Here is a 12,760-nt window from a genome sequence, read left to right as displayed (position 1 = left end):
CTCTTGAAAGTCTAAGTAAAAGGAACATCATTGTGAAGCTTCGGTTAGTCTAGGCAAACTTCAAATGTGTTCATCCAAACACGAGCAATTAACATAAATGACCGATCATTTGAAGAGGTGGATCAATTGAGGTGCAGGAAAATTGATTCAGACGATACCCTATACCAAAAGTGCATGGAAGTCCCCTGAAATCTCTCAGTTGGGCACAGCCTAAAAACCCTAGTTTTGACCAGATGACTCATTTCCCACCCAAGTCAAAAAGAGTCAAGTCCATGGATATGCTCCATCCACCTGGCTAAGGGAAATAAACAAAGGCAAAAAAATCAGAATCTAACCCCTAGCATTACACCAAACGATAGGGTCATCTTTCAAATCCAGCGCTTCAAGATCAACTAGGGTTTATTTTACTAGAGGATAATCCTCCCCACAAGATCTCATGCGATTTCCCAAGATGCAGTTCATGCACTATCATGACTATAATAGTGAAAGTAAGATCTTGGTGGGCGATATTCTCTCTCAAATTACTTTTATGGATAAGAACTCCATCCTCATAAAAGCAATAACACAGATTTACACGCAATAAGGTAATGCTATCGGCACAAGTTGTCCACATGAAGTAGTATCAGATCTAATGTGTCAAGAAATCACTTATTAAATTGGGTGTTGTCATCCCAATCTTCCCTTTTAGATTTATTTTATGCCAACTCTCGGAGTTCATTCCTCTTTTAATGGAAAAAATACCAAAAAAATTTTAAATTTATTGCAATGGTATCGATACAATTATAAACTTTTCAACTGAATCAATTTAGTCTTAAGCCTTTTTAAATTGATACCAATTCAGTTCATCCTGCCAAATTAGGTCGAAAATCGCTGACGTGGATGCCGGTCGTTCTATGTGGCACGATGAGTGCTGACGTGGACATTTTAAAATAATATATATATTTTTTCTTATTTCTTATTAATATTTTCTTTTCTTTTCCTTTTGTTCTTTTCTCTCTTTTCCTTCTTTTCTTCTATTCTTTCCTTTTTATTTTTTCTTTCCTTTCTCTTTTTTATTTTTTCCTTTCCTCCGCTGGTCGCTAGCCTCCGTGATGGCCGGCAACCTCCACTGGCCGCTGGCAAGGGCTGGGCGAGGCCGCCCCTAGCCATATCCGACGAGGGGACCCTCAGCAAAGGCCGACGAAGTCCAACAAAGGCCAACCTCACCTGTGGATGGCGAGTGCATCCTGGCCCATGCTCTCCACCAACCATCATGGAGGCTAGCTTCCGGCAAAGGAAACGAAAAAAGAAAAAGAGAAAGGAAAGGAAAAAAAAAAAAAGGAAGGAAAAGAGAAGGAAACAAAGAATGATTGAATTGGTATTGATGTAAAAAGGTTTAGAATTAAATTGATCCAATTAAAATTTTATGACTGAATTGGAACTAATGAAATAGGTTTATGACTTTTTTAGTACATTTTTCCTCCTTTAATTGCTTCCTTGGTGTTTGACTTTATGAGATTCCAGGCCAAAATAAAAATGCATTAAAACACATTTGTACACATTTATACATAAGAGTTCATAGCTTAAACGCATTAAACGTGTTGTATTGAGTCCGAACTGCAAATAATATAACGCGATTAATAAATTTCTCGTTATCCAGTCAGACTTAAAATTTGATACGACACAGTTGCAAAATGTCGACACGAATTATCATCCAACTTCCGTTTCCATGGCTTAGTTTAGTAGATAAGAAATGAACCATTCATGTGTGGGCTAGGGGCACTATCAGATTCATGCAATCTTGTGTGGGATCATGGATTCCGATTCTAGGGAATATGTTACTTCGTCTACGAGGCATTGAGGAGATTGGACCATATAATACTTCCACTTGTCCAAATTGGGTTCTCAGTTATGGAGTTTAAAAAAATGAAAGTATGATTAGCTTTCCACCCCCGCTTATATAAAACCCTACAAGACCTCCCTCTCTTTCCCACAACTTCAACTCTTTTGCTCTATTTCTCTCTCGAAAATCAATCTTGCTTTGAGAAATGGTTGCTTCCAGACCACCTTCTTCTTTCAGCTGCGAGATCAGCATCACTGAAGCCAAGAACATGGACCTTGTCCAACCAACGGACACGGTCTTCGTCAGGCTGTATCTCTCCGCAGGGAACAGCAGCCAAAAGATTCGGCTAAACACGCGAGAGCTTCCGTCGCCATCGAGCTCCGGCTTGCTTTGGAACGAGTCCTTCTCCTTGGCATGCGCCGGGAACGAGGACTCCATGAGATCCCTGAGGCAGGCGAGCGTCGTCTTCGAGCTTCGGACGCGGAACAGAGCCTCCGTCCTCGGTCCCATCGGACGCCGATCCAAAGTCGTGGGCACGGCAGAAGTTCCGTGGAAAACCGTCTTGGAGTCTCCAAACATGGAGATGGAGACGTGGGCGAGGATGGCTCCGCCGTCGAGAAGGCGCGTTTCCGAGGACGTGAAGCCTCCGTCGGTGAGAATAGCGGCGAGGCTGAGGATGGCGGACACGGCAGATGTGGTGGACAGGAGGGAGAGAGCGAGAGGGGCGAGGTTGAAGAAGGCGGGGGAGTGCGAATGCGATGACTGTGGTCTCAGCTTGTGCAGCCGCGAAGACTATGATGTATTTGCATTAGCGGCTGCTCTCGAGGCCTTTTAGGTGGCTTCACTTGGTTGAACGGTTCAAGTATCATCAAATTTGTTGATTTTAGTGCCTTTTTTCAGTCCATTTTTGTCGATTTTTTGTTCTTCAATGAAAGCTCTAACAATATAGATATTTTGCAATTGCTCTGCCAAGTTTGGTAAATTTCTTAGTCCTTTGGTCAATTACTAATTTACAAGTGAAATTACACATATAGAGATACGATGGCTCTTCAAAATTACAGAAAATTTTCTGGCAATCTTGTTTTTTTTTTAAGTGTATTAGAAAAAGGAGTAAGATTTACGTTGCATTACACAAAAGGAATAACATCTATCTATCTATTTATATGTATACATAGAAGCAAATGTCATTGAGTCGAATAGGCAAATTTGGCAACTTTCAAAGTAAAGGCGGAGGCAAATAGCGTTCCATTCAAAGTAAGTTAATCAAATCATGTTTGGCAACTTAATCAATCGAGTTGAATAACCAAATTTAATCCATCCATGCTAAATTCTTCAATAGAATACACATGAATCCAACGTCCCCGGCAATCGCATTTTACAAATGTTCGTAATTACAATAGTTAAGATTGATTATCAGACAGTCAAAATATCAACCAAGATCATTGGACCTCCGACAAACTGATCAACTGTGTTGCGCCGTCTCAGCTAGAGAGAGATTCCCCTGCACTCGAGGTAAGAAAAATCTACAAAAAATCTATCAGCACAACTTTACTTTTGCTGAAATGTTGCCGATGGATTTTTATACTTTCCGAATCCACCCACCAGACTTAGAATACAGAAAATGGCTTCATCACCATGCTCTAGAATTCAGTCGTTTATATCTCGAATGCAAAACTCTGCAACTTTCTAACGAGTGCTTACTAATTATCAGGAAGAAATGCACATGCCTAAGGAAAAATTCATACACGAGTATGCATATCCACGAGCATGAACACTGAAGCAAAATGAAAAATAGGACGTAACTTCGTTCATTCCACTAGAACTTTCAGCAAATTCTGCCAACCCTACAAGAACATAATCAAAAGCAGACTATGAAACCGAGCAACTAAACCAGGAAAAAACCAGAAAGAGAATAAAGCTACTGCATCCACATATACAAGCAACTCTCTGTTACAATAAATAAAAAGGAAATCCAAGATGTGACCACATATGCCTCCCCTTGCTACTGAATCTGGAGAAGATCAAAATAAACACTCATCAGACCACATCAACAGCCATAGACAGCAGAGAGATACCATTGTAAAAATCTGATAATTCATGATTCACACCATAGGATCCAATTCGATTCACATGGTGCATGCCAAAATTATGTGATTCGGTCATCCATTCAATTCATTTCGTGATTTATCCACGACGCACCATCCCATCCAAATCAAATAAATTTTTTGGCTCAAGTCCAACAACTTAAAAAGAATAAAAAATGCATGATTCTACATTCTAAATGAGCTATGAATGGAATTTGCAATTTGGTATATCGAGGCAACTATTCTCCCTCGTCTTATTGACCACAAATACATATACAGTCAACTAAAGAGAATTTTCAAAGATTGAAAGACAAAGTAAGCTCTAGGCATTTAAGCTTGGGAATCAACTAGTTAGCACCAGAAACCAAAACAACTATATATCCCTATGATTAAGCATGATGAAAGCATAAAAAAAAATTTCAAAAGGAGTTCAACATAGCATAGATATATATTCTAATTAATTACAGTAAAAAGCACCTCCTTAGGTGTCCATCGAAAACAAATTAGAGCTATAGCCCAAGGTCTTCCATTAACTAAGTAGAAAATCCACCAACATCCAAAAGAAAATAACCTAAATATCAATGAAGATTAATGCTTCATTTTTCATACATTCTAAATGTTGTTCCCAGATCTTAGATATGTCCCCATCATTGCAAGTTACTGCTTGTATTGCTAAAACAAGCGTCGTACCTTTTCGTTGTCAGTTGTGATCGTAAATCCTCCAAGAACTCCAAATGGGCCAACTCCTAATTAAGCAACCACAGTAGTCTTCTCTACAAGGACTTCTTGTAGTTTGTGAGAGGGACCATTAGCTGTGCTGGTTTTCTCAGATTCTGCTGCTTCCTCATATGCAGCTTCATGGACCCCAAGGGCAGCGCGACCAGATGGATCGAGATTCTTTGACCATGCCGCGTCCCACTCAACTGCTTTTGCAGTACTGCAAGCCACACTAGGACCCCCAGGAACGGTAGATCTTGCAGCATTCTGCTCAGAAGCAGAGTTAATCAGTCGATCTATGGAATAAGCAGAGTAAAGAAAGCAATAAATTGAAAACGCATAGATCTGTCAAGCAAGTCTGATCCACTTTTCAACACATCTCACCTTGCTAAAAGGAAATTGCAACCCAGTAGCATTGACTATAATTTTGGTCCTAATGACTGTTTTTCTATAAAAGAAAATTATCAATGACAGAATTGGCTACCTCCATATCATGTAGTCATTAACTGAAAAGTGGATGTATGGACTCATCATCACAATTTGTTAATTTCCATGGATGCAAAAGTTAGGTCCAGAAATAGAAAGCTTCAGAGTGAACATGTGGTTTATCTAGTCACTTAAATCCAGATCCACGCTCTCTGGAATACAAGAGTAGGAGAAATCCCTATAGAGGACAATTTTAAGGCTTTGTTGTGCAAGGATTCGACATATCCTACTTAAATCGCAACCCATTCCATGCCAAGCTATGGTGATTCCCATTTAGCTTCCAAAGGACCCTATATAACAGTATAATATGCAGTGACTGGAAAAATTAAAAATTTCCAAAAAAATTTGATAGTTGTGTGGGGACCCCATGACCCTCATAGACATAATCACCATTAGTTCCAGACCAGATGGCACGCGCTCTGAGAGAGAGAGAGAGAGAGAGAGAGAGAGAGAGAGACTCCAACTAACATACCAACCACTGTTGAAGAAAGCACAAAACTCACCTTAGGATAGAACTTTTCAAAGATAGCTCTATAGTAATATGCCTCTTTGGTAGTAGGAGTGTTTTCCGGGTAGACAAAGCTTGCATTCATTAACATTGCATCAGTAACCTGGCACAGGATGATTAAAACGTAAATTTGTGAGAAATAAGCATACCTAGTGTTCTCAGATTTATGGAATAGATCCATCCGAACCACTACATTCGACATATAATGCATATATACTACTTGGATACTTCGACACCACTATTGTACAATCTAAAACCCATACTCATCGTACTTAACAAAAGCAACTAGGAGAGAACTTATAACTGGAAGAAGCTTAAATGACGTCATACTTGCTCGTTAGCATGGTCCTTCAAGCCATCAATCCAACTGTAACCCACTCCATCACTAAACTGTTCCTTCTGCCTGTACAATATATGCTGGAACCAATATAAACCACATGAATATGGATCAACAACAAAACATCTCGATTGAAACTCAAATGTGAGATAACGTATCCTTTAGATAATCATCCAGACATATGTAGAAATCTGAGCATGTGGGTTAAATGACAGTATGCTAGGTCAGCTGAAAAAACAAAGAGAGCTTCATACTTTTGGTAGATAAGGCTTCTGATCATCATCAAATGCATTGCGTAGGATCCACTTCTCAATCCTCTTAAGATCAGGTCTCACCTGCATTCAGCAGGATTAGTAAAGACAACAGGTTTGACTCAAAACCTTCAGAAAACAGACCCCAGCATTGATTTTAATAGATTAACAACAATCTCCAAGCCTCCAACATTTATTCCAAAAGACCAGACAACCTATTTTGCAAGTTCTGAATAGAATTTGATGCTCTCTATCATGCATTTAAAATGGAAAAGAGAGAGAGAGAGAGAGAGATGGCAACAATAAGGAGAATACATGGAAAGAAGAGAAGAAATCTGCTACAATCAAAAACTCTTTATGTGAGAAACTGATCATGACACAAAATTGCAGTTGCCACGAACTAACTATGCAGCCAACCACTAAATTTCTTTTATATTCCAATCACAGATAAGTTCCAGGCTTTCTCTGATTATATGTGGAAAGTACAACAAGAGTCGTAGTTACCTACCATTTTCCATTCAGGATCTATACTCATTGCAACGTCTAAGAATGCTTTATCCAGAAATGGCACACGAGCCTCAACACCCCATGCTGAAGTTGATTTGTTTGCCCTCAAGCAGTCATAAAGATGAAGAGCTTTGATCTGTTAAAAACAAAAAAAGTAAACATGGACTGTATTATCAGTGGAACTCAGTGAAAGAGAGCTATGAATCCCTCTCAAGTAAGCTGTACAAGAAGGAGACGTCAATATCGCTCAGACAATTGAAATACCTTTCTACAAGTTTCTTCGTGAAACTCCTTCTTGTTAGGTGCCTTGTGGAAATATAAGTAACCTCCAAATATTTCATCTGAACCTTCCCCTGAAATCACCATCTTTACTCCCAGTGATTTAATTTTTCGAGACATCAGGAACATTGGAGTGCTCGCCCTAATGGTAGTCACATCATATGTTTCGATATGATATATAACTTCCTCAAGTGCATCTATGCCTTCCTGGTTTAAGGAAAAAGAAACCATCAATAAGTATCAATCATAAAGACAAAAATAGATACATTTTCTCTTAGCTAGAAAGAAAAATAAACCTGCACGGTGAAGTGAAATTCATGGTGACGAGTTCCAAGATAATCTGCTACCTCTCTTGCAGCTTTTAGATCAGGAGAACCCTGGCCAACAGTTTAAAGAAGAATCAGAACAAAATAGATCATGATGAAGATTGCATTCACTGACACCAACAGCAGAATCATGACTGTATATGTTGCACAAACAATAGAAATCAACAGTTCTCTACCCCTGTCAGTAGACTATAACGGATTGACAAATTATATTCAAAGATATAAAGGTCCTAAACCATTAAAGTTGGCAAACATTAATCTATAAGCCCAAGACATATCCTTCAATCCAGCCAATTCCTGACCAAGCCAGCTCGACAACACAGATGAAAACCCTTTTCTATAAGTTTTCCTCCTTTTATGTCCATAGTCAATTGTACTATGTTGTCAACAGCTTATATTGACTGTATTTTTTCAATCTTAATGGCTAAGCTAAATGTAACCGCTCTCTATAACCAATGTCTGTAATTATGATAATGTGATTCTTTTGCCTCAAGACTTTTTAGTCCTACCTTAAGAGAAAAGATTATCAGTCTTATATAATGGAGGCACTGTCCCTTTCTTCTAAACAAGTATCTGTCTATCAATATAAAACATGATGATTATTTATTACAAGATAACATTTCCCAACAATTTACAACAATTTGTACTCCATAGACTAATGGCACTGTAATTTTCTCGACAGTAACCTTTTATTATCAATAGCTATGAGAGGCCAATATATGAATATCTGCTAAGGAAAGCACGTCACAATAAAACCCAGTTGCATTTACCCAAAATGGCACTTCACTCAAAAGCTTTGCCAGTAATTGGAACACTAAAGGAAATTAATAATCATGAGGTCACAAGAAATGTCATGGGAAAACCTTCAAACCAATGCAAAAGGTGTGCAACTGGGAGCCCCACTGACAAGTAGCTTCAGAGTCTGCCATATGGCGAGAAGCTACAGAAGCAACCAAAGATGAGTCCAGACCTCCAGACAGAAGTACACCAAATGGTACATCAGTCATTAGTCTCTTGATGACAGCCTGCATAAGATGAGGAGAAAAACTGCTTGAGAAATTAAACACTTTAGAAATTACTCAAGACAACCCAAAAGTAGTCAGGTTTGGCAATCGTTCAACAGATTCTCCATGAACTTCTCGATATAACTCACTGGAAAAAGTTCAGGATAATTAACAAAATGAAAATATTGTCTACTCTTTACAGAGATTAGTGAAAAACCAGGACATTGCTCCTTTTTACACATCAGGACATGTACATAGCTGACTTTGATCCTCTATTTTAGGCTAGACACCACTTCTCGTTGTTGTTCTTCTAATCTGAATGCTATGCTGTAGGTTGTCTTCTGGCTCGAGTGATGGAGAAGCTAACTTTGACATGTGCTCCTAAAAAGTAGAATTTCTAACTCAGCTTACCAAACTAATTGTAAATTGTCATTGCGAATGCAATACCACCCAATATTGACTGGAGCATCTCACCAAGAGTTCCAACAGGGTTTCTCTACTTCTTTAGTTAGCCTATTCCTCCAAACTAAGGCCCATTCGGCATTTTTCTACATTAATTCGGTTGCACCTCTCTCGAAACTTAGTCACCAAAACCACATGATGGTCAAATCTGCCAATAAGCTGGTCACTACCTTCTGGTTTCCCCCTCCCCCCCCCCCCCCCCCCCAAAAAACCACCCCCAGCACCCCTTTTTTTGTTGTTCTTCATGCACAATATGTTGCCCTTTCAAGTTTTACAGACACAGAATAAAACAACTTGACCTTTTATATAAAATTTTCCATTAAACCTTAGAAAAATTGGAAGTGGCACAAACTGGAAATATTGGTAATCCTAAATGCCCGACCAGTAGAATCAGAAACTATCTTGTTCTAGAAGGGACTCTGCTGTGGATGACCGAGCTGGCAGCTCTACAATAAAGACATATGGTATATCCAATTGAAGAAGCACATATTATAATACGACTAACCCTCCAAACACATGACAAGCACCATTACAACACCATATTGTGTAATCGACTCTTCATATTAACTTCTTATAATTTACGTCGAGAAACACAGAGAAAACATGCTTACAAGTTCCACAGAATTTTAAAAACAATATTCCGCAATGTAAATCATATGATCATCCAGAGTCATATATACTGAGATCCATGAGAAGAATGTGGCAATAGGCATCAGAAACAATTCATGTACTATTACTGCCATATGTCACTACCAAAGCATCAGCTAGAAGTGATCTACAACTGGAACATTCAACAAATTGTTGCAACAAACCCATAAGAAGACATAACTATGGCCAAAAAATAAATAAGACTACCTTGTACGTAAAGTTCCTTTGAGCTATCAAGCATCAACAGGAAAAAAAATTTCGGATGTTTTTCTTTATAATCAGGAATACTAGATGAAGAAAAGTCCACAAATACCTTCTCAAAAGCTGCACGAAGAACAAGGGGATCATAGGGACCGGAAGGTACTTGCTCTGTGTACCATGGAGGGTTATACCACCTTCTAAGACCACCTGCAAAATGGCCACTTTAGCTTGGACGGTAAAAATTGCAATGAAAACATTACAACTACCTCAAAAAGAGTAATTTAGAAAGTAAAAGTTTCATACCGATGGTCAAATTTATTCCTTTTCAAGGATTAGTTTCACGAGTGCGTCTTGCATATTAAAACCGGCTCAAGGCCTTATTATTTATTTACTCACCAATCTATATGAGTTAACAAAGGCAAGAAACTTGATAATCCAACAAAAAAAAAAAACCCCTTTCCATCCATTCAGGATACTCAATCTGCATAGGCTTTTCATATTTATGCTACTGGAATTAATATACACTACAGAGAAATTTTTATCAGATAACATATACCTATAAGCTGAATAAACCTAACAAACAACAAAAGTAATATGTGAACCGAACCTTGTTTGCTAGAGTAAATGTGGCCTGGAAGGAAAGACACAAATCTTTCACAATCATCACTCAAAGCTTTCATTTCTGAAGCAAACCAGATTGATCCTGCAAAGATGCTTAAAACATAATTATTCTAGAAATCACAGGTACTTGTCCAAAAAAGCCAAAAGCTAGAAACACATGAAATTGAAGCATTAGCTACGAATTCGCTAACACGTTCCTCAAGTTCTTAGAATCTTTAATACCTAGAAGGACATTATCTCATTTCATATGGTATGGTCATAAGATGTTCGTCATTTAGTTCCCCATTAAAGCATGTACATCCCAGTCAAAGCACATACCATCGAGTCCCCAGCCCATGTAAAGTGGTGTTATCCCAATGGCATCCCGAGCTGCAATAAAGCTTTTGTCACGGGTGTCAAGAAGTACAAAGGAGAACATGCCATCCAACATATCCACAAAATCTTCTCCATATTCTTCATACTACAAAAGGAGGAAGAAGTAAACATTTATATTCAACTAATTAAACAGTCTATAGAAAAGCCAAAAGGAAAATCTAGCTCCACACACCATTAGAAAGTTAAAGTATCCAGAAGAATCCACCGAGTACATACATTTAGAATAAGATTCCAAGAAACTTCATATCCAGATTAACTATGTTCAACCTACAAATAAGAATCAAGTGGACAAACCTGATGGCTGGGCACGCATCTATTTCAGAAAGCATTTGAGCAATTGTAACAATGGAATATAGTACAAAAGGCTGGCCCTCCTTAAAGAATCGAAACCACTATAATTACCAAAGAAGTCCGCAGTCATTTACCAGATGAGCAATGACTTCGCAGTCACTTCCAGTGTGGAATTTATGATGCTTCAGCTTTTCTCTCAATGCTTTATGGTTGTAGATCTCCCCATTAACCTGAAATATCAACCTATGTCAATCATTTATACAGTTCTAAGGCGATTCAGCACAAGAAACGTTAAACAGAAGAAGATTCATCGATGAATATGGACTCCCTCTAGAAGCAAAAGCACAATGTTACAATGGACAAATGCATAAATAAGACCTTGTTGGTCAAGGTCAACAAAGATAAGGAACAAATTGCACAGTATATTTGATCAATAGCGACCCTGAACCGACCCTAGACATGAAGCTCAAGTTAGAAATATGCATTATGTATAGAAAAAGCAGGAGAATTAACAACAACCATCCAACGTTCATTATCACCCGTCTGCAAAATAACTTCCTCGGCACCATCGGAACAATTCAAATGCATTTGCTTTCATTCTAACGCTAGCAACCCAATTGACATTCCTCCCCAACCGATTCAACTAGATAAAGACCGAGCAACCCCCCACAAACCAAACAGTACCGTGACGACGATGGTCTTGTCCTCGTTGTAAAGGGGCTGATCTCCCGACGTGGGATCCATGATCGCGAGTCGCTGGTGCGCGAGGTAGCAATCCCCATTGCAGTGCAGCCCGCTCCAATCCGGACCTCTGTGCCGCAGCCTACACACGCCATTTCGACCCAACAAAGACAAGCCCAATTAGTAAAAAAAAAAAAAAAAAAAAACTTCCACTCACACGGGGATGCCATCAATCATGCTCCGGCAGAGAAACACTTCCCAAACACAACCCAAAAGGGCAAAATGCCCAGACGCGCACGCGCGAGCCCACGATTCAACGCGGACAACACAACAGATAAAGAGCAGCGAAAAAGAACAGAGCCTGGGCAGGAAAAGGCGAGACGAATCCGATCGCCGCCGAGATAGATAGAGGGGGTGGCGGCGCAACGGCCAAGCGGAGGAGGACGAACCTGCGGGAGAGCTCGATGATGCGGGAGCGCTTGGCCTGCGAGTTGTCGGTGCAACCGAAGACGGCGAGGATCCCACACATGGCGCCTTCCTCCCTCCCTACTCTCTCTCTCTCTACTCTCTCTCTCTTTCTAGATCGATTGCAGGAGGAGGAAGGAGGAAGATGGAGATGGAGAAGGAGGAGGAGGAGGAGGAGGCTGCTGATGCTGAGTTGGATGGGCTTGGCTTTTTGTTTCTCTTTTGTATGTAAATACGGATTCGATCAGGGCCGTTAGATTCCGACAACTTTTCAAAGATTCCCCAAATCTCTCTTTTTTTTTTTTGATGATTACTAGGGTTTCGCAGGATCCGGTCGGGCAGAAACCCCCCCCCCACCGTTTTTTCAGATTCGGACGTCACGGATCAGTCTGGGCAATTATCCCCTGCTTCTCGGGGTCCCGGCATGCCCCCCCGGTCCCACCGGCCAATGGCATCGGGCCCGGGCGGGTCGAGCTTGAGCCGGCTCGGGTCGCGACGGGATCGATGCTTGTCGTGAGTTCTCATGTGGGTTTCATGCATCGAGTTTGTGTCGTGGATATATTTGTATTGGGAATCCCTTGAATCTTTATTTCATGAGATATGTAAAAGTAAATATCGAGCGCATGTAATCATATGCGTGAGTTCCTGATACTTCGGAAGATGGGTAAGTAGTTCATCACCTTCGTGTTATGGAT

At 39.9% G+C, this 12,760-nt stretch overlaps 2 protein-coding genes across 2 annotated transcripts; one reads left to right on the top strand and one right to left on the bottom strand.

The window, feature by feature from the left end:
- Positions 1-1,997: 1,997 nt before the first annotated feature.
- On the top strand, positions 1,998-2,719 carry LOC115676941 (uncharacterized). The gene has a single exon (XM_030599978.2). It carries the CDS (start codon positions 2,028-2,030, stop codon positions 2,655-2,657), a length of 630 nt encoding a protein of 209 aa, XP_030455838.2. The 5' UTR covers positions 1,998-2,027; the 3' UTR covers positions 2,658-2,719.
- Positions 2,720-3,526: 807 nt separating this feature from the next.
- LOC115676915 (asparagine synthetase [glutamine-hydrolyzing] 2) lies at positions 3,527-12,249 on the bottom strand. The gene is made up of 15 exons (XM_030599951.2): positions 12,050-12,249; positions 11,604-11,742; positions 11,054-11,149; positions 10,572-10,713; positions 10,240-10,335; positions 9,745-9,839; positions 8,181-8,342; positions 7,288-7,368; positions 6,977-7,198; positions 6,714-6,848; positions 6,209-6,289; positions 5,948-6,034; positions 5,613-5,720; positions 4,597-4,890; positions 3,527-3,833 (listed from the first exon to the last, which is right to left on the bottom strand). Exons 1-14 carry the CDS (start codon positions 12,127-12,129, stop codon positions 4,657-4,659), a joined length of 1,758 nt encoding a protein of 585 aa, XP_030455811.2. The 5' UTR covers positions 12,130-12,249; the 3' UTR covers positions 3,527-3,833; positions 4,597-4,656.
- Between the last annotated feature and the right edge of the window lie 511 nt (positions 12,250-12,760).

The sequence above is a fragment of the Syzygium oleosum genome, unplaced genomic scaffold, assembly GCF_021117445.2.
Source record: "Syzygium oleosum isolate NSW1041296 unplaced genomic scaffold, Sole_v2.1 Sole_v2.35, whole genome shotgun sequence".
Classification (NCBI taxonomy): Eukaryota; Viridiplantae; Streptophyta; class Magnoliopsida; order Myrtales; family Myrtaceae; genus Syzygium; species Syzygium oleosum.
The sequence above is the reverse complement of the archived record's forward strand: the minus strand, read 5'-3'. Positions and strand labels throughout refer to the sequence as shown.

Excerpts from the sequence above, each read along its gene's own strand:
- LOC115676941 (XM_030599978.2), top strand. The coding sequence starts at position 2,028 with ATGGTTGCTTCCAGACCACCTTCTTCTTTCAGCTGCGAGATCAGCATC.
- LOC115676915 (XM_030599951.2), bottom strand. The coding sequence starts at position 12,129 with ATGTGTGGGATCCTCGCCGTCTTCGGTTGCACCGACAACTCGCAGGCC. Across the intron at positions 11,743-12,049 it reads ATCATCGAGCTCTCCCGCAG|GCTGCGGCACAGAGGTCCGG; the intron begins GTTCGTCCTCCT and ends TGGCGTGTGTAG. Across the intron at positions 9,840-10,239 it reads CATTTACTCTAGCAAACAAG|GTGGTCTTAGAAGGTGGTAT; the intron begins GTTCGGTTCACA and ends GCCATTTTGCAG.